The 26,789-nt window shown below is 43.2% G+C and overlaps 2 protein-coding genes across 2 annotated transcripts; one reads left to right on the forward strand and one right to left on the reverse strand.

The window, feature by feature from the left end:
• The first annotated feature begins 7,635 nt into the window (after positions 1-7,635).
• LOC306748966 (zinc finger protein 706) lies at positions 7,636-11,823 on the forward strand. Its single transcript, XM_079232202.1, has 4 exons — positions 7,636-7,685; positions 9,046-9,196; positions 10,078-10,199; positions 10,550-11,823. The coding sequence occupies exons 2-3, from the start codon at positions 9,062-9,064 to the stop codon at positions 10,171-10,173; spliced, it is 231 nt and encodes a 76-aa protein (XP_079088328.1). The 5' UTR covers positions 7,636-7,685; positions 9,046-9,061; the 3' UTR covers positions 10,174-10,199; positions 10,550-11,823.
• Positions 11,824-15,913: 4,090 nt separating this feature from the next.
• bmp8a (bone morphogenetic protein 8a) lies at positions 15,914-25,753 on the reverse strand (the record flags this gene model as incomplete). Its single annotated transcript, XM_079232434.1, has 7 exons — positions 15,914-16,406; positions 16,762-16,872; positions 17,988-18,067; positions 18,488-18,667; positions 18,765-18,913; positions 19,910-20,102; positions 25,264-25,753. The coding sequence occupies 7 exons, from the start codon at positions 25,751-25,753 to the stop codon at positions 16,257-16,259; spliced, it is 1,353 nt and encodes a 450-aa protein (XP_079088560.1). The 3' UTR covers positions 15,914-16,256.
• Positions 25,754-26,789: the final 1,036 nt, after the last annotated feature.

The following is a 26,789-nucleotide window of genomic DNA, read 5'->3' on the forward strand; positions in this document are numbered from 1 at the left end:
GCATCTTTCATTCTCTTTCCCACCAACACTTCCTCCCCCACCAGAAGCTCACCTGCCGGCCCCGCAGGGCTCATTCTGCTTTCATCGCCGGTTCGATTCCCTCTGCAGGGCGCGATCACACTCAGAGCCGTCAGACTCTCTGTGGCCATGAAAAGGTGTGACCCGGCGGGAGGAATCGAAAGCACCGGCCGATTGGTCTCGAACCTCAAATCTCAGAAGCATCTCTCCCCTCACACTCCTTCTCTGTTCGCACGTGTAAATACCACTGATTTTTATTTTCATCTTTTTACTTTTTATGACAGAGTTGTTTATATCGTATCTCTCCTCATCCCCCCGATGAAGCAGTCTTAGTTTGTGCATTTTTGTAAATAAGTTTCTTTTATTTTTCACAATTCAAAATGTAAATACTGCAAAGGAAAAAAATCAGCCTCATGTTTGTTGATCTCTCTCTCTCCCCTTTCTCTCCTCTCTCTCTCTCTTCCCCCTCTCTCCTTTCTCTCCTCTCTCTCTCTCTCTCTTCCCCCTCTCTCTCTCCTTTCTCTCCTCTCTCCCTCCCCCCTCCCTCTCTCGTGGTCCAGTGAAACATGTAAAGTCGCTGTTAGCAGCGTTGTTACTCAGCTGTCCTCCCTGTTCGGCCCTCTGAGTCTTGACTGTTGAATGAATATTTCAAGGGTTCTGTTCCAAAATGCTTCTCTGTTCACTCTGGATGGAAAAATATACTCTTTTCAAACATTATGTGACCCCTCTAAAACTCTGAAGCAGCGTGGCAGCGCTCTCCTCGAGCTGCTCGTCTCCATCTCATGTTGATCCACACCGTATAATAAATGCAAACTGTCTGAAACGATGGTGTTTGTTCTTACTTTTTTATGATTTCATATAAAATAGCTTTTTTTATTTTTTGCAAAGCACCTTTTTTAAAGTCGAGATGAAATAGTGACAAACGCAAAAAGCCCTTTTAACCCTTTGAGATCACGGCCCTGGTCATATTGTGCAGCTATTTATCAATATATGAATTTCATTTTTCAATTTATTTGTATTTTTATGTCAAAATCCAATACGCTTTTCTTCCTGTAACAAGAACTATGACGTGTGCTCACGTAAACTATACATTGTCCACCTAAAGTAAAGTTAAAAAGCTGCAGATGATTCATGGATATCAATCTGGGACTTTAGTGCAACCGACTCCAAATCACACGCGCTGCAGGTTCTCCACCAGAGGGCGCTGTTCAGTCATTACTAGTTCTGCACATCAACGTTTAAGTCACATTCTCTTCTAAGGAAGTACCTCCTTCCTTCTGCCTCAATCACCAGCAGGACACACAGGCACACCATGTGAATCCAGATGCTTAAAATATATTGCAGTCTTAAATTGAGCAGATTTAAAATAAGAGTTGAGGAGCAGACCATAAAGGTCTTGTTCATTTTCTGACTGTCTTCAAACCCAACTGATGTTGAGTCCATTTATTTTAGACTCAACGCAGTTTTATACAACTTTTCACGGTCAGTAGTTCTTCCCCAAAACTTAATTTCCAGTTCCTTTGAACTCGTTTTGGAACAGAACTTTGTGTGGTGACAGCTTGCATGTTATTACTGTGCCGTATGAAGAAGAAGAAGATCAAGTAGCTTTAGACACAGGTCACTGGTATTGTTAGAGAACGTGATGTCTCGTGTCGGACTAGAAGTCACAACCTGACGTCCTGCAGGTCAACATTGCTGCTCATGATCACTGCTCCTCTTTTAACAAGTGGCATCACCTGTAGGTCATCATTCTTTCCTCCAGTGCCGTTGACGTGGTGTCACCCTGCCCCGTGAGGGAAGGAGAGAGAAGCCTGTCTGTCTGTTCTGTGTATGCTCTGTATCATATGGACTCATTTACTGTAATAAAGTGATGAAACTGTGTTTCTCTTCCGGAGTCTGTTCCTGTTTCAGAGCTCATGAACTGGACTTAAGTTTAGTTTCTCTAGTAACTCTTCACTCGGATGACTTTGCTCCTTCCTGCCTCCAGATCCAGTTTGACCTCCAGCCACATGCGACCAGTTAAAGCTGGGGTAGGCGATTTATTTTTTGGCGTCATTTCGCAAAAGAATTATAATTTCAGCATATTGTAATTCCAGTAGTGAATGTATAGCAGCCTTCTTATTTAAAATATACTTCTTATTTAAAATAAAAAATAAATACATCCCACAGCTCTCCTCTCTATTCTAAGCCCCTCCCACTGGGCATTTGCACACAAAACAAAATGTTGCTAATAGTTTAGCCTTCTGCTAACGGCAGCCTGCTGTGACTACCGCTAACAAAATCTATTAGCAAAATGTTCTCTCCATCTCTGAGAAGCTTGGCCAGTTAATGTCAGTCTCTTCTGAATGAGTCTCTTTCTTTTGGGGATTGCCTTGCCGTGTGTGCAGCTGTTTGCCAGCTGCAATAGTAACTTTTCCTGCAGGGCGAGTCCGTCTTTCCCCTTCTGAAGGACGTGAGCGTTCAAACTCGTTGGTGCAACATCCCGTGTTTGGCTAAAGTCTCCCGACACAAGCTAAGTGTCCCAAAGCCTGGAAACGGGGACAAGATTACTACATTACATACTTTAGGAAGGTGGTTCAATTCAGTTTATTTTATATAGCCCAACATCACAAATACAAATTTGCCTTGAAAGGTTTTACAATCTGTACACATGACATCCTGTCCCGGGACCTCACATCGGATCAGGAAAAACTCCCCCAATAAAGATAGTAAAAACTCTTTCACAGGGAAAAACTGGAAGAACCTTCAGCAGAGCAACAGAGGAGGATCCCTCTCCCCGGATGGACAGAACAATATATGTCATGTGACCAGAATGAATAACGTAACGGAGTTACAGCACATTACATGAATATGACAGAAATTACTCATATAATGAGCAGTAGGCATGATCCAGATAACCACGATCCATGAAGCAGAGGTAGGGAGGGAGGTAAGGTAAGTTTAATTGTAGAGCACATTTCAACAAGGCGATTCAAAGTGCATAAAACCATTAAAAGCATCAAAACATAATGCAGAAGAAAACACGATTACATAAATACTGCATGACGGGATGCTGTTCGGTGCAGCATCCTCTCATCCCTGTAAACGATGAGCTTGTTCTTCTGCTCGCTGCCTTCGCCCTGGGCGCTGCAACAGGTGAGACGTGAAGACTTTAAACTGGTTATATTTATTCATTTGTTTTAAAGTTGACACAGGTTGACCTTGTGGTAATTATCTAGCAGAATGTAATACACTACATCTCTTAAAGGGCATGCTTTCACACACGATAGTCGTGGCAATTCATCTTTCTTTGCTGATGTGATTCTGTTGAAGGTGATTGGTCCTTTTTGACCTCGCCTGTTTTTGTTTATCACTTTACCACAAACTTATTGCAACACAGACATCCCAGGGCCAAGTAGTGTATCCAGAATAGGAGTGCTGTAACCTGAACGTATCATCTGCTGATCCAGGTGAGACGGAACGCTTCAGTTTGAGATCTGGCAACATCACCAACTTTTACTAAATGGATTTAACATCCATTTGATAACAGAATCCTGTTTTCCCGAAGAAGGCTGACGTCTTCCACCAGTTCAGACAACTTACTATTGGATACTTTTGGTGATTTAATAAATGTATTGCCTTTCCGAGCACAGGCCAAACGGATCAGTGAACAGAAGGTGGAGACCGGAAGACGAATTCGGGCGGAACAGCTGTCCGTCCAGCTGGTCCCAACATGGATCCAGATGTTTCATCTTCATCCAAAGAGCGACGTCCTGGATCGATGCAGGTAGAGCCTGACACTCATCACTCTGTGATGTTCACATTTGAATCCAGTGTATTTATAAATATGTGTACAAAGCTGATTAGCTCATCTTTTTACAGGAATATTGCATGCGCAGTGATGCCAACCTCTCCTCCGTCCACACCGCAGAAGAGCACCGATTCATCCAGAACATGGGGAAGGTGCCATGGCTGTTTCCGAGGCCTCATGGCTTTGTGGCAATGACGCAATCAAGGTAAGAAGGAAACTTTCTGGAATCATTCTGCAGCAGAAAAATTTGAGTCAAAGTATGTATTTAGGTTGTTTCAGGCTCTTTTTACATGTTTGATAACTTTATTTAATCGTTTTGCAGAACGGGACCTGGAGCGATGGATCAAGGTTTAATTTCCATCGATGCTAAAGGCCATGAGAGGTGCATTGAAATCAGGTAAAAGGGATCTATTCTCAGTTCTTGAATTTAAAAAAATAATTGCATTTTCTTACACAAACCACATAAAGTTGTCAACTCCAGATTCGAAATGTGACTTTTCTCTCTAGACTCCTTGTTAGCGGACCTACTGTGGAACGATGCGCCGTGTGGATTACATCGTCCCTTCGTCTGTGGAACATTTAAACGTTTAATATAATAAAATATAATAATATATTCAAACTGTACTTCATGTTCAGTTTGAATGTTTCAGAAACCTCTCTGTTCAGAGATTCTCACTATCTACGTCTGCATGTGTGCACAAAACCTGCAGCATACAATGCTTAAAAGCCCCACAGGAAAATATAGTTGCATATATAGTTAAATATCTATTTGATTCATGAAAACCCTTTCTTTCTTTCTGTATTGTACATGTATGTTGTCTCACAATGTATTTTAATGCCATTCATTTAATAAATGCATTAAAAAAATTGAATTATATGTAAATTGAACATGCATAAGGTAATTGAGATGTATCTAAATGTGTAATAAAACAATTCTGCATTACTTATAGCTTACTGTTATCACTGCACTTATTTTCACTCAATAAAAAATGGTTTCCTTCAGCAGGATTTCTTGATCTTTGTTTTGACCTTGTTAGTGCTAAAGATTTTGATCTTCAATTGATAATAAACTGACAATCTCACTGGACTTTTTTTATTGGAGGATAGAGCAGGTGGGACTTTCTACCTACTGATTACTAATCATATGATGACTTTACACGACCTCCGTAGTGAGGATCATATTCAGAGAAGCTCGTCTGTATTCAGCAGAATGAATTCAGCTCATGGAAAAATAAATGCTGAGTAGAGCATATGCCGTTGGTGGAATATGCTGATCATGTTACTCCCATCTGGATGGAGGCTGCAGAAGTCACTGATCACACAACCGTGTCATACGATAACATTTGTATAATACTCACTGACTAACATCTAATGTCTTTTTCATTTAACAGCAGCCATGTTCAGTTTGTATATCACATTGTTTTGGAAAACTGTAAAATAAAATGTATTCAATTTTGCAATTAAAATATCAACCGGTTGTTTGCCGAAGGGAACGTACAATAATGTTCTATAAAGTTCTAAAACCTCACGGTAAAACCATCACTCAGTAATTAAGATTTAAAGGTCATCTTCAGCTTTTTCTAATGATAATTCAAATGTTCCATATCAGCTCCATTCATCTGCATGTAAACTGTGGCTCCGTTTGAAGAATAATCTCTAAAAAGTAGAAGGACTCATTACAGTTTTAAGTAAAACAGTAGCACCCTTTATTTGACCCATTACTTTACCACCTTAGACTTAAGAGTTCGTATCAAATGAAGCTGTAGCTGCATACATGAAGTGAAATTATAATTTTTTAGTCGGTCATAGAAATATAAGATAAGATAAGATCATTCTTTATTAGTCCTGCAGTGGGGAAATGTACAGGATTACAGCAGCAAAGGGTAAAGCGCAAACAAGAGACATCAAAGAGATCAAATCAAGTAAAATAAGCAATAAACAGTAATAAAAAACAGTAAAGACTCCACAATAACTGAAATATTATATATACAGACACAATAACTAGTGATGGTGAGATGAAGCTTCCTGAAGCTTTGAAGCTTTCCATCCTATCGGTTCGCTCATGGGCAGAAGCTTCATGGAGCTTCATTTGCTCTACTGCGCCACCAAGTGGACACTACATGTAAAACAGGCAGAGTGATCATAACGACACCATGGCTTTGGTGTGAAGCTTTGATATGAATAAATGAATGAATGATGTTTGAGACGCCAATACATCAATTATTAACTCATTAATGTTGTATCTGTGTTTATGATATCATGCCGGGATCAAAGGGGAAAGTGGAAACAAATTGGGGAGAGGGTTGTGATGTGACTGTAGCTAAGTGGTTAGCATACCAGTCTTTCAATAAAAGGATCGGTGGTTTGAGCCCCGGCTCTGCTAGTCCATGTTAATGTATCCTTGAGCAAGACACTTAACCCTAATTGCTCCCCGTTATTGTGTCTTTGAACGTCAATACGCGCTTCTCCAAAATCTACCTGGATTACTCGACACATCACTAAGAATAACTATTATTGCACAGGTGTTTGTGGTCTACTGGGAGCAGAGCTGGTTGTGCAGCCTGACAGCAGCAGGAAGGAAGGACCTGCAGTACCTCTCCTTCACACACCGGGGCTGAAGCAGCTGCGCAGAGAGTCCTGCATGGGGTGTTCTTCATCAGGGATGAGAGTTTAGCATCATCCTCCTGTCGCCCACCTCCCGGCCTATCCAGAAGACCACTCCATAGAAGATGGCTGATGCCACCACAGAGTCAAAGAAGGTCTTCAGGAGCTCCCTGCACTCCAAAAGACCTCAGTCCCCTCAGCAGAAAGAGTCTGCTCTGTCCCTTTTTCATAAAGTGCATGAGTGTGGTCATTGGAGGAGGGCGTTTACCCCGGCGGAAGTCCACCAGCAGCTCTTTGGTTTTACCAGCGTTGATGTGGAGGCCGTTCCGCTGGCACCATCCTAAAAAGTCCTGGTTCAGTTCTTTGTATTCCCTGTCATCACCGGCGGAGATGAGGCCGACGATTGCAGAGTCATCAGAGGACTTTTGCAGGTGGCAGTTAGCAGAGTTGTATTTGAAGTCCAAGGTGTAAATGGAGAAGAGGAATGGAGCCAGAACGGTTCCCTGACATCCACCCTGATGTCAGATTGGGGTTAAGGTTGTTGGAGTGTGGGTGCTGCTCATGGAGTGTATGATGAGTGTGGAAAAGGGGGTGGAGGAAGAGGGGCAATCTACAGGGGGTGCAGACGATGGGGGTCTGGATGGGGGACTGATCAAATCTGTTCAATATTAAGTTCAGGTCATATCAATCAAACTGGTGAGTTTGCAAAGTAACTCTTCATATATAAGTGTTTTTTCTTTCGGAGCAGTTTTGGATTTGTAAGTGCGTGTGCTCTTGTGTGACTTGTTGAAAGTAAAGTATTCGTTTTTAGGCGGATTCATATAAATATATCGCTGAGTTAACGGTTCAATAATTTGGTCCATACATTTAGATTTAACGCATGTCGATTTTGTTTAGTTCTGCGTCACCTGGAACTACGCACACACACACACACACACACACACACACACACACACACACACACACACACACACACACACACACACACACACACACACACACACACACACACACACACACACACACACACACACACACACACACACACACACACACACACACACACACACACACAGGAAGCAATAGCGCTGCTAGACTTGGTGCTGGGCAGTCTATGCCAGATAACGTCTGGGACGCTGCAGTTCGGCTCCAGTCCGCCGGCGGCGCTGCTCGTTTCTTTGGCGAGTTTTTATACTATGCGACGGTTCTTTAAAGTTCCTCTGGTTTTCTAAAAAAGAGACCGACAGTAGAGCAAAGAGGTCTAATCTCGAAGGTAAATCCGCTTGAAAACGAATACTTGTGTACATATTCAACAGTCGCGACGTATTACGGGGTTATCTAACAGTGGCTTGTGTTCGAAACTGTTTTCTTTATCCTCCCACAACATTGCATTGCGTCGTAAATCGTAGTCACAAGCACTCGTAGCTTCTCTAGCTAGTTTAGCTAACCGTGTTAGCGAGGCGGTGCAGGTTGACGAAAGGCCCGCTAGGATGATGCTAACAAGCTAGCTGGTCGTTTTACACAAATTATATATAGTACTGAGTCATTGACGCTAACCCCTACAAGTACAAGCGCGTGACGTCGGTTTGTTGCTGGACCGGTTCCAACATGTGAAGGGAAACGCCGTATTTGCGGTGTTTTAGCTTGGTAGTCAACATGGAAGCTATCTAGTTGAAGTCGAGAGCTAAACGATTCAAAACGTAACGTTGAGTTTGGTAAATCGGCGGCAACAGCCTTTCAAGCAGACATGCCAAGTTACTAAAGCCATATGCATAAATGAAGTAATTGTGATTAAGCTAGCCTTAAGCAGTTCAACGGAAACGCTGTTAGCATCCAACAAGCTAGCTAACGTTAGCTTGTTGGATGCGTCTCTCTGGCTCACGTGTGCGACTGGCATTGGGTGAACAATACTGTCGGCAGGGGATTAAATACACGATTTAAGTTAAATGAAGCCTGTTATATCATAATTGCATTTAAACGATACGAGGCGGCCCGCATCTGAGCTGATTTACCAATACATACATAACTTTAAATATGCCAGCTAACTACCACTGTATGTAATAGTGTAATCTACAAACCTACCTCTTAAGTTACGAAATGCACCGTGTAGTCAGTTATTAAGTACACATGGTACCACCTGCAATAATTCACACGCTCACGAAAGTCCTAATGTTCCGTTTTTGTTGCTTCGCGTGTATTGGTTGTGATACTGTTGAGCTGCACAGCGTTATTTATACCAAGAGACGTGCCGTATATTTAGTTTACCCTCGTTGATATAAATGGTGATGATCAAAAACACGTCCGTTTAATGCAAACCAAACAAACGGCATGAGAACTGAAACTGGTAGACAGTTAATCAATTGACGGACAGAAAATGAATATGTATCTATTTTGTGCATTGATTTGTTATTTTTCAAGCAAAAAATGGGTTTGTGAGAATTTGCTCCCGTGAATCAATTCATCTCTAAATCAGGTTCAGACTCGTCAGATCAGCTTATCACACCCTAAACCTACCCGTTCCACCCTGCATCTAGATATAACATTATATCGAGTTGTGTGATAAAAGCTGTGATCTACGATCTTGGCCTTTTTAAATAATAACCTGTGGCCTTTTTATTTTGTTATTCCTGCAGGTTAAAGTTGAGGGCCATGGCTCGTGGGCATCAGAAGATTCAGTCTCAGCAGAAGAATGCAAAGAAGGCAGCAGAGAAGAAGAAAGGCCAGGCCGCTGACCAGAAGACTGCAGCGATGGCCGCACTGGTCCACACCTGCCCCGTCTGTCGGGTGAGTACAATACTGACTGCTAACATATGGAATCTGTTTGTGATTTGGTTTACTTTTTCTCTGTAAAATGTGCAATGCTTATTGTATTTTCCAAGGCGTCAATGATGCAACAGTTATTTCAGATGTATTCCTATGTTTGATGTGATTGTTTTGGATTAATCAAGCATAATTTCCACCATCCAAAAGTCAATTTTAACTGGCAACAGTTCTAAATGTTATCTTTTACTTTTTTCTTATCTGTAGTGTTTTTTGTGTGTGCAGAAATAAGCAATTCAAGCAATAAGCTATATATGTATATGAATGTAGAAGACTTTGCACATCCAACTTTGTTTGTTGGGAAACTATCTGAAGTATTTTTCATGCAAAACAAACAATATAAAAATGTACTGAATACAGTAAAACAGAATGAGGCTGCATCCCGTCTTCTGCTTCGCTCACAGCACCGGAACATCGCAGGCATGTTAAGACTTTAGACCGTCAGTAGGAATATTGTTCCCAATCTCGTATGAAACGTACTAAAGTAATCATTGAGCACTCTATTGATATGTAGTCCTGCTGCCGTTTGCTGCCCAGCCTTCCTCTTTGTGAAATCAAAGTGGCCTGAATGAGGACCTCTTCCTCCTCCACAGCCTCAAAGATTGAGGAGGGAACTGTGTTGTGTTTTTGGAAAAAAAAATTGTTTAGAACTGCAATTTCAGTGTAAAGCAGGACATAACATTGTTGTTGCAGAGGGTTGGTCCGTGAGTTACAGGTTAGGGTCATTGTGTCTCATTTGTTAGTGTGTCAACAATTGAGAAACTGTTAAATTACTTCAAATGTCACTTCTAATTTGTTGCCACAAGATAAAATAAATTGAAACCATGATTTCTATTTTGTTTCAGACACAGATGCCCGACCCCAAGACCTTTAAGCAGCACTTTGAGAGCAAACACCCCAAGTCCCCCATGCCCCCTGAGCTGGTGGATGTTCAGGCCTGAAGAACTGCTGACTGGACCCGAACCTGGTAAGACCAAGTAGGAGCGTTTCTCTCTTACGGCCGCGTCAGACCAAACCCTGACATTTGGTGCAATTTAATCACAAGGCAATATAATAATCTCTCTGAGCCTAAACTGACCATCATACGATTACCATTAAACTTTGTGAATATCACAAATATTAAACATAGGATTTAGTGATGTACATTATGCAGTGTTATTGTGCATTTACACATAACATGCTTCTTTGGGGCTATCCATCAGAAATGCAACCTTCAGCCTCCAGTGTGGAGTTGAGTCGGTATATCGTGATACTGCTAGTTTTCTATGAAACATTATTAGAAAACGCTTTAAAACCTTTAAAATGTGTTTCTTACAGATGCACAGTGACCGCGGACTAAACATTGAATCACTGCGCCTGAAGGATGTTGATGACGATCATCGGACCGTCGGTATTCATGGACACCTGTTGGGATGGAGGGATGAGCTGTGTACGTACATGTGTTTGTGTAAGAGAAAACAATGGCGGGGGCACCACGTACACCAGCACCCCACTTTTATATTTATTACGTACAACTACCTTGCTATCCACATGGGGGAGGGGACCTGCCTGCTAACATTGAATAACATGATCTGTGACTAATTAATGGGAGATGTGACGAGTCTGAAAAAAATGACCGTGGGAAGGGGGAAAAACTATTTTTGAATATGCGGCTAGCTAGGAATAGATTTCACATTTGGGACCCCAACGCTACAGAAACTCTTTGCAATAGCTCATCAAGCGATGGCATTAACCGCCAAAGATCACAAATGCAACCTAAACAAATGTACTTTTCAGATCTGTGTGCTTGAAGTAGTGAGTGGCTAGAATAATTTAATGTCTGAATATTGATTCTGACAAACATGCAACCAACAGGCATTGTGACACTGTTAACGGTTTTAATTTAATGTTCAAAGCTTGCTAACTCTTCTGGATGCCACTAGCATTGTCAAAATGTGCACGCATATTTTTGATAACGTCGGCTGTAAAAGGGTCTATTTAATCAATGGATGTTGCACTGCTGTGGAGTTCCTTGTAACTCTGAACACGTAATTACTGTCCTCAGCCATCAGTGCACAGCCTCTATACAAGATCAACATGTTCATGAGCATTGGCCTGTTAAAATGCTAAAATCCCATTGTGTGTTTTTGTTTATGGAAAGATGTAGAATACTAGCGCCTCAAACTATTTCTTGTCCTACAAGACTCGACAGCTTTGCCTCCTCTGTGCTGCTCCACAGGTGTCCTCTCTCAGTAACGCGTACAACAGTACCTCACGTTAACACCCAGCAAGCCTCATAGTATGTCTACTTCTCCCCAACACAATCTTGGCAATAACACCACCCATGTCCCACTTCACTTAAACCAGGACCAGAGTCTCTATGTCCATTTCATTGTTTGAAGAAACTGTAATTGGCCCAAATAATCCCGAGCTAAAGAAATGTGTTCATTAACCGCCGAAATGATTAATCCCTGTTTTTGGTTCTTCATATATTCACTAGCCGACAAAAACACAAATTTCCTTTCACTGTACATTTTTTTTTTTTTTTACCCTTTTCAATAAATTGAACAATGTATATAATGCTACTAGTCTTCTCAGCTGATTCTGTGTACAGTACATGTCGAGATGAAAGATGTCATCACTAATTAAAGTAGAGTATGTGTATGTCCACCAGTGTTTTACCGTCTTCAGTTAAGATTCAAGATGTTTTTACTGTCATATGCACAGAAAGTTATTCTATACAATGAAATGCTTATTTTGCTGGGTCCTCCTAACACACAGAATTAGAATGAACTTAAGGTAAAAAAAAAAGTAAGGCACAAAATATATAACAGTATTGCACAAAAAATATAAATAACAGCAGGACTATGTGCTCGCTGCAGGACTGACCAGGGAGGACAGACCTGGCCTACCATGCTTTATCAGTGACTTCTTTGCAGGATCATTTATATGTATACAACCAATGTGTTTATTACATTATTTACTAGAGTGCAATGTAAACATACAGTTCCAAGTTAAAGTCCGGCATTCAAAATGTTACTTGTATAAAAGCAGAAAAATATTGGCATCAAAATGTAACTTCAAGTACCAAAAGTAAACCCATTAAGCAAATTGTCTCTTCAATTATTGCTGCTGTTGGAGGTGGAACTCTAATGCTGCATACTTGTATATAATTTATACAAATTGTCAATATTTGTTTTTGAGATATGGAGTATACCCAGTCATATTTGTAAAATAGGATGTCTGTTTTCCTGCACGTCCTCTGCGCCGTGCACGTCTCCGCTGTGCCAAGAAAGGCGGGTCTAAGAAGCAGTTTAGCCAATCAGCGTCCTAAAGAGAGTCACAGGGGCCAGACTCACTTGGCCCTAGGTGCGCTCTCTCTAGTGTTCTCGTCTCTCGCGGCGCCATTTTAACAACATAACAATGGAGAACCCAAGCACGAGCGCTGCTCTTCCAGGAAGTCTCCCTAACTCGGTCCAATCTCTCCTCCAACACCCGTTTGAGAGAAGAACCTTGGCGGAGAAGCTCCTGGTGAAACAGCTGGGCCCAGACCAGCCTCCCGAGCTCAGCATCAAACAACAGACCGGCGTGACCGGGAAGCCGCACATGCGCAGCTTCCGCAGAGACTGGTACGCGCGGAAGGCTTGGCTAGCTGGATGCACTCAAGCTAACGCGGTGTTCTGCTTCCCGTGCTTGCTGTTTAAATCCACGGGGTCAGATTCATCATGGACACATACGGGAGTAAAGGACATAAAACACTTGTCCGAAAAAACAAGACAACACGAGATCACCAGGACGCACGTGGACAACTCCTTCAAGCTAGCCATGCTAAGCAAAGTTAGCATGGCTACCCAGCTGGACGAGGGTCACAGGCGCGCGGTGAAGAAACACAACAAGGAGGTGGATAAAAACCGGCACATTTTATCCAAAATAATTGACTGTGTGAAGTTTTGTGGGGCTTTTGAGTTGGCCGTGCGTGACGAGACTGACTCTGCGGACAACCCCGGCGTGTTCACGGGACTCGTGGACTTCGTTGCGTCCCTGGACGGAGTGCTGTCGGAGCACCTGGAGACAGCCAGCGCGTTTAAAGGCACGTTGGAGACGGTGCAGGACGAGCTGCTGGACTGCATGCTGGCTGTCATAAGGGACTACATCCTGGAGGAGGCGAAGAACGCGGATTTTATCGCCATTCAAGCGGATGAAACGACGGACACTTCCACCCACTGCCAGCTGGTGCTCGTGCTCCGCTACATCGACGCTAACGGTAACGTGCAGGAGCGGTTTTACGAGTTCATCACGGTCCATAACGCGACCGCGGACTCCGTCGCTGCAGCGCTGAAGGAGCGGCTGGGCGCCATCCTCCCACACGGACAGACCGACAAACTTATCGCGCAAGCGTACGACGGGGCCGCTGTGATGAGGGGCGCCACCGGCGGGGTGCAAGGGAAGATACTGGACGTGTACGACTACGCGCACTACGTCCACTGCTACGCGCACCAGCTGCACCTCGTCATGCAGCAGGCCACGGCGCGCATCCCCGGGGTACATACTTTCTTCTCGGACCTAGGTGGATTCTCTGCCTTCTTCTCCGGGTCACCCGAGCGAACCGCCGTGCTGGACCACGTGGTTGCGCAGAAGTCTCTTGCGCAGAGACTTCCTGGAGCCGCCACAACACGGTGGGACTTCCAGCGTCACGCTGTAAACACTGTGCACGAGCACAAGGATGAGCTCCTGAAGTGTTTCCAGACCATCAGAGACTCTGGGAACTTTGATCCCACAACTGTCAGAGAGGCCGGCGGCTTCGTGAAGATGCTTGAAGACGAGACTTTCTGTTTTTTTCTGTCACTGTTCCACAAGATCATGCCACATGTGGACGTGCTGTCCAACCAGCTGCAGAAGAGGAACATCGACCCGGTCTTCATTAAAGGAGTTGTCCAGAGGTTCACTGACAGCATTCTAACAATCAGGTAAATAACTATATATTTACTACTATCTGATAAAGCTTGTGTTGTTGCTCACGTCCTAAAAGGAACAGATTTCTATAAAAATGCAGGTAGTTATTAAACACTTTGTAATAACATGCTTATTCAGGTGTCCGCCAAGTCAATTTCTAGAAGAGGCCTAGTTGTTTTTGAAGATGGCAAGTTAGTAATTTACCGACCTGGTAAAATAAAGGCAAAAAGTAACTTAAACTGTATTTTTTGGACCAGGGCCTCCATTTCCTCTCTGTGTGGGGACAGTGGATCTGACCAGCAGCAGCAGCCCAGAAAGCGGAGGATGCTGGGACCAGGAGAACAACACAGGCTGGCTACAGAGGTAAGTGTGATGTAGTTGTCAATATAAATACTTTATACTCTCACACACATACATGTACTATGTGGGTGTGTATGCACAGCACATGCTAATGACAGCAAGTAGTCAAATATTCAATAACATAGTCGACTGTTCTCTGAAAAGGGGAGGACAAGCTGGTAACTGACCTCTGATACATTTTGATGATGTAGTTATAACTTCCCACCATCTAAAGTTCTTTGTAAGATTTGACATGCATTGTATTTTTTAAATACTTTACTTGGACATAAGCATGTGTTCAGAATCACTTTCATCAAAATAGCTTCATTGCAAATGTTGATTTATCTTGTACAGGTATGTGATACCATCCTGATGGAAGCCAAGGAGCGGTTCTCCTTCACTCAGCACCTCGTCAGCGCAACACTGCTGCATGGAGAGTTGTTCCCACAACACAGTGGGACGTTCCCTGAGTCGGTGCTTGAATCCACAGTGGAGGCGTACCCCATGTTGAACCAGGCCAAGCTCAAAACAGAACTGTCCCTCATCTATGAGAACAGTGAGTTCAGGGCCTGCAGGGGTGCAGTGCCCATGTACCAGTTTTTCATGGAGAACAACCTTCAGAGCACCTTCACAGAGACTGTCAGTCTTCTCAGGATCCTCATCACCACACCCATGACGACAGCTGAATCTGAGAGGTGTTTCTGTACTTTGAAGAGGATCAAGACCTTCCTGAGAAACACCATGACACAGGATCGCCTTAATGCTCTGGCTATGCTCTCCATGGGGAAGAAACTTGTCAGGAACATGCCTGACTTCAACAAGAGGGTCATTGAGAGGTTTGCCACTCAGAAGGACAGAAGAGCAAAATTCCTTTACAAATAAATAAAAACATAAATACATCATAAAAACATGCAGGTTTCCTCACCACACTGATTGGGTGTTTCCTTTAAACAAGGTTTGTATGGGGCATCTTAAAATATAAACTTGTTCTATTAGACATATTCATGATATTTATATTTTATTATAATATATTTATATTGCATATTTATATTGTGTATATATCATATATACTGAACTGTATGAATAAGATGTCCTTATGTCAGTGTTGGAATAAATGTTAAAAATGTAAACTGCAAAGTAGTAATGTGTTTTTTGCATTGAATCATTCTGGGATGTTTGCTGAAGTTGATTGGATGGACCTACCCAAAAACAATTCCACCAGCCGCCACTGATAATGCGAGGGAGCAGTGACAGCTGGAGACAATATTCTCTGAAGTCGTCAAGTGTTTCGTTTGACCAAAGGTCCAAAAGATATTCACTTAACTAACCTACAATATGTATCGTTTACATGAGCTGTTAGTTGTCATTAGTCCTGTAAAAACTATGACCATAAGTCAAGACAATGTGAATATTATTTTATTGATTCAATACAATTATCTTTATATAGACATTGTGTTGCAACAATAGGATTGCTGTCAATTTATTCTTGTTCCAGTAAAAAACTAAACGGGCACCACTAAATTTAAAGGTTTGCCCTTTAGACCGGCGATGGAGACTAAATGTGAATAAGAGGCCCAGCTGACCATGAGGACAGGAAACGTGAAAGCAGCAGTGCTGATTTGGAATCAGTGAACTTTGAATTAGGAAAAGACGCTGAAGTCGCTGCTCCTCATCAGAACTCCAACACGAGCCGGGGAGACTAGAGGTGTGCGCCGTGTTGGCAGAGTTCACGTCTGGTTTTGACTCTTCGGGGTCAAAGACAGCCGCACGTCTTCACCACCATGTTGCGGTGTTTTTTGAGGATGACGTTGTTGTTGTCGTCGTAGAACAGCACGGAGATGGGGCTGAGCTTGGTCGGGGCGCAGCACGCCTTGGGAACCTCGTCGGGCTTCAGGAGGTGGACCTGCAGCGGGAAACACATTCACATATTTAACCTCATGTTTAAAACTATATTACGAAATCATATAAGTACGCTTAAAATGAAGAGTGGTTGAGCTGTCCGCCGTTGTCCATTATGCATGTTTTCATGAGCTCATTGCATTCTGGGATATTGCCGTAGTGGCCAGTGTTTGCATCCTGTAAGATCACCGCTAACAGAATGACATCCTTGTACTATTGGCTTCAAACATACAAAAACGGAAATACTCCTTTTTTACGACCGCGTCCGGAATGCCAGACTAACGTTAGTCTGGCATTCCGGACGCGGTCGTAAAAAAGGAGCATTCCAGAACGTGACGCGTGTTCCTCACGGTACTGACCACTTGCTGGATGAGGGCGTGGTTTGTGGCGTTCATGCAGGAGCCCAGAGGATAAAAACACTCTCCATCACAGTAGTACGCTGAGTATCCAGTGGGGGCCAAAACCCAGTCCTGAGGAGAACACATGTAGTTAGACAGGGACATCATCAACTCTTCTTATCTAATCTATTAACAAACAGCATTACAATAGAAATAGAACGAAAGGATCAATACAGAACATCTGGTTTCAGAAATGATTTGTTAAAAAAAGGGAAGGCATTTCATTATGGATGTGTCCGCAAGTCAAAAATATCAATGATCGCTAGGAAAGATGTAGTAATGGGTTTTATAGCACTTTTGTTTGTTGTTGTACAATGAACATATATTTGAACCAGATGGTGAATCAAAACAAATATCATTTTATATATATATATATATATATATATATATATATATAAATAAATGTATCGAGTATAATCTGTGATCCGTCTTCACTCTGATATGAAACTCCAGCGATCAGCTGCAGCGTCCAATCAAATAACTGATCAATAATAAATGGCCATGTCGAGCCTAGACGCCTGCTCCCGTGGGTCCTCGCTCCTCAGAGATCCCTCCTCATTCCTCACTCCTCAGAGATCCCTCCTCATTCCTCAGAGATCCCTCCTCATTCCTCACTCCTCAGAGATCCCTCCTCATTCCTCACTCCTCAGAGATCGCTCCTCACTCCTCTCTCTTCATTCCTCACTCCTCTCTCTTCATTCCTCACTCCTCGCTCCTCATTCCTCACTCCTCGCTCCTCATTCCTCACTCCTCGCTCTTCATTCCTCATTCCTCACTCCTCGCTCCTCATTTCTCACTCCTCGCTCCTCAATCCTCACTCCTCGCTCCTCATTCCTCAGAGCAGAAATAAGAGCTTTGTGTCGGCCGTCAAGATGGCGGCTCAGAACGACTTCCGGTTTGAGCCAGGAAGAACGACCAATAAGAGGCTTGGGTGCAGATCACTGTTTTACAAATCTTAAGGATGATTTGAGAAATGTGTCACAGCGAATGAGTCAGAGCGCAGGTTTCCAAAAGACATCTATGATGTTTACCCATCGCGTGGTGATAATGGATGATTCGCTTTCTTCTCTTAAAAAGCAGCTTGAACAATGAAACTGTTTTTCTATGCAAGAAGTAAAATAAATGAGTAAATTGACCTGAGGTCTTCCTCATTAAAGTCAATCAAAGGAACTCAAAGTGGAGCTGACCTTCCATCCCAGGTCACTGAAGCTGACGTACAGTTCATGTTTCTTACAGGCCTGACCGCCGCTGTTCACAGGACTCCGGTCTGGACACAGGAGAGAAGAACATTTTGTGAGATCAGGAATAATTATGTCATAATAGTAAAACATTTAAAAAACATCTTTTCAGACTATAATTTCTATTTTTGAAGGTTTTAAAATGACCTTGAAAAGCCACAATCAGTCCATCAGAGGTCACAGAGGTTCCCTTCCATTACATTTGACGTAGTTCAGATTAATTATTAATATCTACACAATAGCAAACTGATACGATTTCTTCATAGATGGTATAAAATTAACTAATGATTCACATTTAGGAATCTGTCTTTTCATGATGGATTATTTCCTCATCTTCAATCTTGTAAATGTTCCAGTTTGCCAGATAATTATCTGTTTAAATTCCTCGTGAGACACAAGCTGGAGACGGGTTTTTAAAAAACATCGGAGCTGCGATCCACAAAGCTCACTGTGGATGCTCGGGACCGGGAGGTCGTATTTGGGCTTCTTCTTGCGGGGGTGTGGCTTGACGGCTCTCGGCGGGCGACACGGGACCTGACTCTCCCTGAAGAAGGTCACCATGAAGGGCTGCTTGGAGCGGGGGCCCCTGCGCCCCACCAACCCGATCCAGCCTGCAGACAGGGAGCGGTCTGCAGAGGACGCAGACGTGTGAGCAGAACCGGCAATATGCCATTCAAATCATTTGGACCGAGTAAAGGGGACCATGGCGGTCCTCTTGGTACCCACCCTCCTCCGTCTCCACATAGAGGCGGATGCCCAGGTTGCTGCGGGGGTGCAGCAGCCAGTGGTTGGAGGCCGAGGTGACGTCGAAGGCCAGCCAGCCCTCCTGACCGGCGGGCACCGACTGCATGTCCAGCAGCACCAGCTCTGGTTCTCTGAGCAGAAAATAATGTCAACTTGATCAAACCGCTCAAAAGAAGAACGCCAAGAGAGATATCATTAAACATATTTAACTCCTACAATCAAGCTAATTATTACATTCTAATAATAAATGATAGTCTTGATCCTAGATGGCTACAAAAATATGCAAAGATGAATATTGTCCGCATGTCAAACTCAGGTCTATTTAGCAAAGATGCAGTTCTCTCGTCCTACTTTCACCCTACATTTACTGGGAGAGGTCAAAGGTCAGGCTCAAGACCTTTTGGAGCGATTCATAGTTTGGTCAGTTTACACTCAAACCCTTTAAGTCTGTTTGAAGGTTTTCTTAATTACTAGGCCACATAAACCCATTTATCTGGGACCATTTTTCTGACTATTTTTTCTTTCCTCTTCTTTTCTTTCTTCTTACCGGTCACTCCCCTGCACACTTCATATGTAAACACTCATGCCACTTACATACACTTCAACTTAAACACACGTCACTTAACATACACTTACATTAACGTTATCTGTTTGTCTGAGCACTTTATCTTATACTTGATTTAATACCATTGCACTGTTGTTGTCGTTGACTGTTGACTGTCTCATGTCTAACGCATGAACCTTACGCCTAGAAAAAAATCCTTGTTTGTGTAAACATTGCTGGCAAATAAACGGTTTCCGATCTAAATACTAAGGAAGAAACTGGATTTCCCCAATTTTGCAATCAACAATGTGACAAAGGTGAACTCTTCCATCTGGTTTGAAAAAATAAAGTCCTACTAGAATCCTTTTATCAGATTATTGTTGAGTGACATCCCCAGCCAGTGGGAGCATCATGACCCAACAGGTTTGTTTGTAAGTGATCCGGATCCTTAGAAAGTTGTCTCTGTGCATTTGTCACAAGTTTCAAAAAATTGACGCAGAGTTCAGTCTCAGATAAAACACCCAGTGGCTTCTTAATATTGATAATATATACATAACGGACTTAAACAGAAGGGAAGAGGAACCTGTGTCGGCTCTCTCTCTGGATCTCGTAGACGGAGATGTGCAGCGTCCGGTTGGCCCTCTGGCCCATCGTCAGCGTCTTGTAGATACGGAACTCCGCCGCCGTCACCGTCTCGCCCTGAGGGAGCGGAGTCAGGTCGAAACGAAACTCCTTCCAGTACGGCCGAGGCTGCAGCAGGTCACGCTCCTGCTCCACTGCAGAGAGACAGACACAGCTGCACATCTCAAAGACAACGTATACAAGCTTCAAGTCTTCATGTGGACATTTACATGAAGGCTGCGGCTCGTAGGTTGATGAATGTTTTGTTGTTTGATAAAAGGTTATATCGTCTTATAACCCCTAGAAATATAAAGTCTGATGAAGAGAGAGATTGGGACGTGGAACAGTCGATGTGAGAGGAGGACGCGTGTGAAGAAGTATGCAGTCTGTTGCTTCAGTAGAAGAAGTGAGGTCAGTAGTTTATAAAGAAAGAGAGCGGTTCAATCTATAACTACATTGTGCGTTAGAAGCCGATTCATAAAAAGTAAATAGCCATCAGAAGAATATGTAATCCCGCAGCCAGTTAGCTTAGCTTAGCTTAGCATAAAGACTGGAAACAGCTAGCTGCCAAGAAATAATGAATCACTCCTCGTAAAACCGTGCGGGACTTTTACTTGAAACGGTATTTTTAAAGCTGCAGTGTTTCCAGTTCTACTGATCACTTCTTCCACATTCTAGTAGAGTCACTCCTCCTCTCTGCACCGCTGAGCAGAGGCGCACAAACTGGGAGTGTTTGTGTTCATTATCATAGAGAGAAGGAAAATATATATATATATATATATATATATATATATATATATATATATATATATATCAGGGCTCTCAAGTTTTTAAGACAGGTAAGAGTGACATATCCTCCTCCTCTCCCCGCCCCGCCTCCGCCCATGCGTATGCCCACAGACCAGCCTCCCTCCCCCCCCATATTATTATTAGCTTTATTTTCATTGGTTGCTGGATTACATTTCACCCAGATACAACAGATACGTTTTTCTGATTGGCTATTCGTGTAGCCCATGTCTTTTTTTTGATTGGCTGATGAGTGGCTCGCGGCAGAACTCCAGGGGATTCGGGGGAGACGTGTTTGATTCCTCCATGGTGAGGGCAGCGCGACCAGGTCATGTTTGTGCGCTGCGGCACATTAAATAGCCTAGAGTTTTTTTTCAATGTGAGAAATACGATGTGTGGCGGGAGGGCGGGACTTAAGACCGAAATGAGTGACAGTCACGCTCAATGCGTGACACTTGAGATCCCTGATATAGTTATATCTTTATACACACATACATATATAGTTTTGTTCTGCGCCAGTTCTGAGATTTATTTACACAAAGAAGATTTACGAGGCGTGTTCGCTCTTTGTCGCCAACATCCTGCAGCATGCAGTGCCTTGCTTAAGGGCAGAGAACCTGTGAGGCTTCACTGCATGTGGACCTGAGCAGCCTGAGGATGAAGAGGGAGCTGGAAACACCGGCGCAGTGTGTGTGTGTCCTTGTAGGGAACCTCGCAGGGACATGGACACACACACACACACTACTAAAAACAGGACACCCCTGATGGTTTGGGCGCGCGCACACACACATACACACACAGCAGTAATTAGAGACACTTAGTGCCCTGACCCACAGCAGCTGCTGAGCACAAACACCACTAATTGCAGCCTTCCTGGTATTTTTAGAGTCGCTCCTCCGCAGCAGTATTTTCACTTCCCTTCCAACCGTTCTTTTCTGTGTGTGTCGGTGCGGCCTGTAATTCCAACCAGCTGCGTCCTCCATTACACATGCGTAGGAACACACCCATGTCGGTCTGATTCCACGACGGGAACGACACACGTTGATTAGATTAGTGGCAAAATACTAAACTCTGTGAAGCGTTCATCGTCTCCAGAGGATCAGCTGACAAACGCAGAAGCTTTATGGAAAGATACTGCAAAGTATCCAAGTACATTTACTGAAGTACTGCACTTAATACAATTTTGAGGAACTTTACTATAGAAAATACAAATCAACTAATTAAGTGTGATATATTATAACAGGTTAAGCTGCCCAGCAGGCATTTAAATGAGCTCCTCCTTTACCAACTGCAACATTCAAGTTATGTGCACGGTAATACAATCAATAATTATAACCTAGTGATATTAAATATTTATGTATATGTATATGAATCATTAATTGTCCAGTACATCATTTACATTTTGATGTAAAGACTAAAATGTAACTTTTATTGGACTTTTACTTGTAACTGAGTATTTCTACACTGTGATATTGATACTTTTACTTGAGTAACATATTTGCATCAACAATATGTTGAATATATAGATAGATAGACACTTTATTAATTCCCATGGGGAAATTTCTTGTCATAGTAGCGCCGTACGACTTGAAGATACAAATAACACACAAGATAAAAGATCAAATATATAAAGAAGCAACAGGGATGAAAGATATATACAAATAATAAAATAAAATAAAGTAAAATATAAACGTATATATATATATATATATATATATATATATATATATATATATATATATATATATATATATATGAATAGTTTACAGGGTTAGAAGTTAAATACTAAGTCCCGGCCTCCTCACGTCTCAAAGGCGTCGGACAGGTGGAGTCGCATGTTTACGACATGCTGGCGGTTTGATGATGAAATGTTTCTTTGCCGTGTTGACTGATATATTTAAGAGTGCATTTTCTTCTCCAAAACAGAGGATTTCAAAAAAAGAAACCCTTCATTCGAGCCAGAGTAGAGAGGAGAGCTTCCCACGGTAAACTGGAGCAGATCAGCAGTCCCATTACGGAGGAGCTGGAGGAAGGAAGCCATCGAGAAGAGGATGTTTAACCGTCACGCTGACAGATAGGCATCGGCCGGGCCGGAGGCACACACACTCACGCAGAAGCAAATCACTATTTTATTCACTATCAATTCATCTTCTGCTGATTTATTGTTCAACAAACGGTCCGAAACCCAAAGATATTAACTTTACTTTTATATACCACCAAAAGAAAAAGGGGAAAATTCTTACATTTTAGAAACTGGTACCAGATCAAATATGATGATAATATATTTGAAACAATTAAATCAGTCAAAATGATTGAGTATTACTAATCGATTCTCTGTATACAGTTACTTACAGACCACGTCACTAAAAATGTAATGTAATTTAGAGAATCACTTACTCAGTCACCATTATGCTATATTACATATTATATTATATATGCTGTCCTCCCTGTTACTCGTGTGTCAGAGAGGCTGGACCTTCTAGTTTTGACTGAACAGGAAGGGCTGCTCCAGCAGGAGATCCAAATAGTTTCCGCTTATGTTTCCTAATCTTTACTAGACGTTGTCCTCTACCAGAGACCTCCTGTGTCCTGGAACCAGCTCCTCTGGATTGCAATGGAAACCTACCAATATAGATGAGCCGTATGGACATTGGTTTTAATCCTGAATGTTCTGTGGAAACTTACAGAGTGGAGGAACTACAACAGTAGCAGCGACATGTGTCTGCATCTTGAAGCTCACGCATCTTCAAGAGTTTAGGTCTCGTCATTCAGGACTAAGTTCTCCAACTTAGAACCAAGAAAAGGTTCACATCACTAATGAGATGCCACTTCCGTCTGTCCATTAAAGCCACAGCCAGCAGCCGGTTAGCTTAGCATAAACAGCTAGCCTGGCTCTGCCACTGCCAACTAACTCTGCCTCCCAGCATTGCTAAAGCAAGTTGATTAGAGAAGTGATCCATTTAATCTGTGCAAAACAGAAATGAAAGATAAAGGACAGTGTTCTACGTAGTCGTGAGCTCCTGGAAGTCACTGCATCCGGATACTTTGCCTTCAGGACGTCTTTAAAGCTGCAAAGAAACGAGTAACTACAGCTGTCAGTGGAGTAAAAAGTAAGATGTTTCCCAGAGAAAAGTAGTGGAGTAGAAGCTGAAAGTAGCTCAATGTGGAAGTACTCAAGTAGTGTACAAGTACCTGTACATCACTTGAGTTCCCATCAGTTGACTGAATGAAACTGTGTTTAAAATGACCCGGATCTTCACACTACTTCCACATTGATGAAGTATGTTGAGTAAGAACTTGTGTTTCCTCTGACACCGTTCACACGGATGAAGCAAGTAGAATAACTCTGATTCAGCTTCTAGCACATTGTAGGACTTCATGATCTAGAACAAACACGTTTCTGTCCACAGACCTTCATCACGACCTCATGATTTGACTATTCAAGTCTTTGTTCTAGGAAGTTGATTTTTTTTTAAACACGCTGATTCCCATTGCAAGTCTATGGGAAAAGTCTTGTTGGACTCCATGTAAAATCTGCTTCAAAGCCCATATGCTCTATGTTCAGAGTCTATATACAGTCTAGTCTATATACAGTATGTTCAGAGTCTATATACAGTCTATGTTCAGAGTCTATATACAGTCTATGTTCAGAGCCCATATACAGTCTATGTTCAGAGTCTATATACAGTCTAGTCTATATACAGTCTATGTTCAGAGCCCATATACAGTCTATGTTCAGAGTCTATATACAGTCTAGTCTATATACAGTCTATGTTCAGAGTCTATATACAGTCTATGTTCAGAGTCTATATACAGTCTAGTCTATATACAGTCTATGTTCAGAGTCTATATACAGTCTATGTTCAGAGTCTATATACAGTCTATGTTCAGAGTCTATATACAGTCTATGTTCAGAGTCTATATACAGTTTAGTCTATATACAGTCTATGTTCAGAGTCCATATACAGTCTATGTTCAGAGTCTATATACAGTCTAGTCTATATACAGTCTATGTTCAGAGTCTATATACAGTCTATGTTCAGAGCCTATATACAGTCTAGTCTATATACAGTCTATGTTCAGAGCCTATATACAGTCTAGTCTATATACAGTCTATGTTCAGAGTCTATATACAGTCTAGTCTATATACAGTATGTTCAGAGTCTATATACAGTCTATGTTCAGAGTCTATGTACAGTCTATGTTCAGAGTCTATGTACAGTCTATGTTCAGAGTCTATATACAGTCTATGTTCAGAGTCTATATACAGTCTATGTTCAGAGTCTATATACAGTCTATGTTCAGAGCCCATATACAGTCTATGTTCAGAGCCCATGTACAGTCTATGTTCAGAGTCTATGTACAGTCTATGTTCAGAGTCCATATACAGTCTATGTTCAGAGTCTATATACAGTCTATGTTCAGAGCCCAGTGCGCCTCCTGGAGTCTGGTTCAAACACACCAGGCTTCCTGTGCGCCTCTTTTGTGGTCAAACACCCAACCACAGGTGTATAGTCAGCGTCTACTCACCCAGGTTGACGAAGCTCATGACCGTGTCGGCCTCGCTGACCACCGTGCCCAGCGGCGGCGTGTGCGTGCTGAGCGTGGGCAGGACCGCGTGGCTGACCTGAGCCAACCTCTCCGCCCCTCCGAACCTCCCCATGCCGGGCCCGTTCACGAGGATCTCGTTCCCTTCCTCCTGCCCCCCGTCGGCGGCCATGGCGTGGTACAGGTCCAGCATGAAGAGCGGCGCGGAGGAGGGCGGCCGGAGCGGCGGGTGCGGTCTGGGTCGCCCCGGCAGGCCCAGGATGGACAGGATCTCCTTCTGCATCTCCTTCTTCTCGCGGCCGCTGAGCCGCCTGAAGCTGGAGTGGACAAGGGCCTCGGCCTGCTGGCTCCACAGGGACAGGCCGAGCAGCAGCAGCAGCAGCAGGGTCCTGGGGCGGAGCAGAGGCCTGGAGGAGGACCCAGAGCGGAGGACCATGTTCCTCTCGCTGCAGAGACAAGAGACGCTGTCCATGTCTGCGGTTTGCCTCGTTTCTTCTCTGCTCAAATCAAGATTTCTTTTTTATCTCACAAGTAATCTGTGCTTATCTTTACCGTTTATCTTCCCTCCAGTGTTTTCTACTCGGTCCGGGTTGTCCCGTCTGTCGGATGCTGATCTGAGCCTGGTGTGTTTAGAGGAGCGCTGGAACGGGACGTGTTTACCGCCTTAAACTGCCTCTGTTTATCTCTCCCTCCCCTCTTTGCCTTCCTCTCTCCCTCCTCTACCTTCTCTAATCTTGAGGAAAGGAAAAAAAAAAAGAAAAAAAAAAAAAAGACTCCTCAACCTCTGATCCTCTTCTCCCTTCACCTCTCAGTCGTGCAGCAGAAGAAACAGAGATAATGAGAGCGAGGGCATAATTACAAGCCGTTCCAATGTGTTTTGAATACAGACAAACTATGCCCCTGTGATAGATCCGTCTGAGCTTTTGAAGTTGTAAACCTGGGGGATGGAAAGCAATTTGGGTGATGAGCAGGTGCCCCAGATTGGAGTGAAACCGGAGAGCCGTGTCATCGGGTTTTCTCCCGATCCTCCATGGCCTCGCGGGGAGACTGAAGTTCACACCTGCAGTGAGACACCTCGCGAGAACCGGCCTCGGCTGGAAGCTTTTATCCAGTCATCTCTGAGCGCTTAATCATCCGTTCCAGAGGCCGCGCCCCACCCACACACCTCTGGGGCTCCAGATGTCTTTCTTAATCCAATTGGTGAAAACGGGAACCTCCAGAAAATTGTTTCCCCGATTGTAATTCCTTGTTTGTTTGTTTTTCAAACGTGTGGCAGCTGTTGTGCCTCTAAAAGCAGCGCTGAGCAGCAGTGAGAGTCATCCTGTGTGGAGCTCAGAGAGTCGTTCATAAGGAGGGAGTTTCCCTCCCAGCCTCCGCCTCTCGACCGCTTTCAAGTCAAGTCTTTAAACTTCTCTCTCCTGCTTGCATCCCATCATCACCCCTCCCAGTGGTCTCTTTGGGAGACCTCATCTCTCTCTCTCCCCCTCTCTCTCCCCTTCTCACCTCCT

The sequence above is a fragment of the Taurulus bubalis genome, assembly GCF_910589615.1.
Source record: "Taurulus bubalis genome assembly, chromosome: 16".
Classification (NCBI taxonomy): domain Eukaryota; kingdom Metazoa; phylum Chordata; class Actinopteri; order Perciformes; family Cottidae; genus Taurulus; species Taurulus bubalis.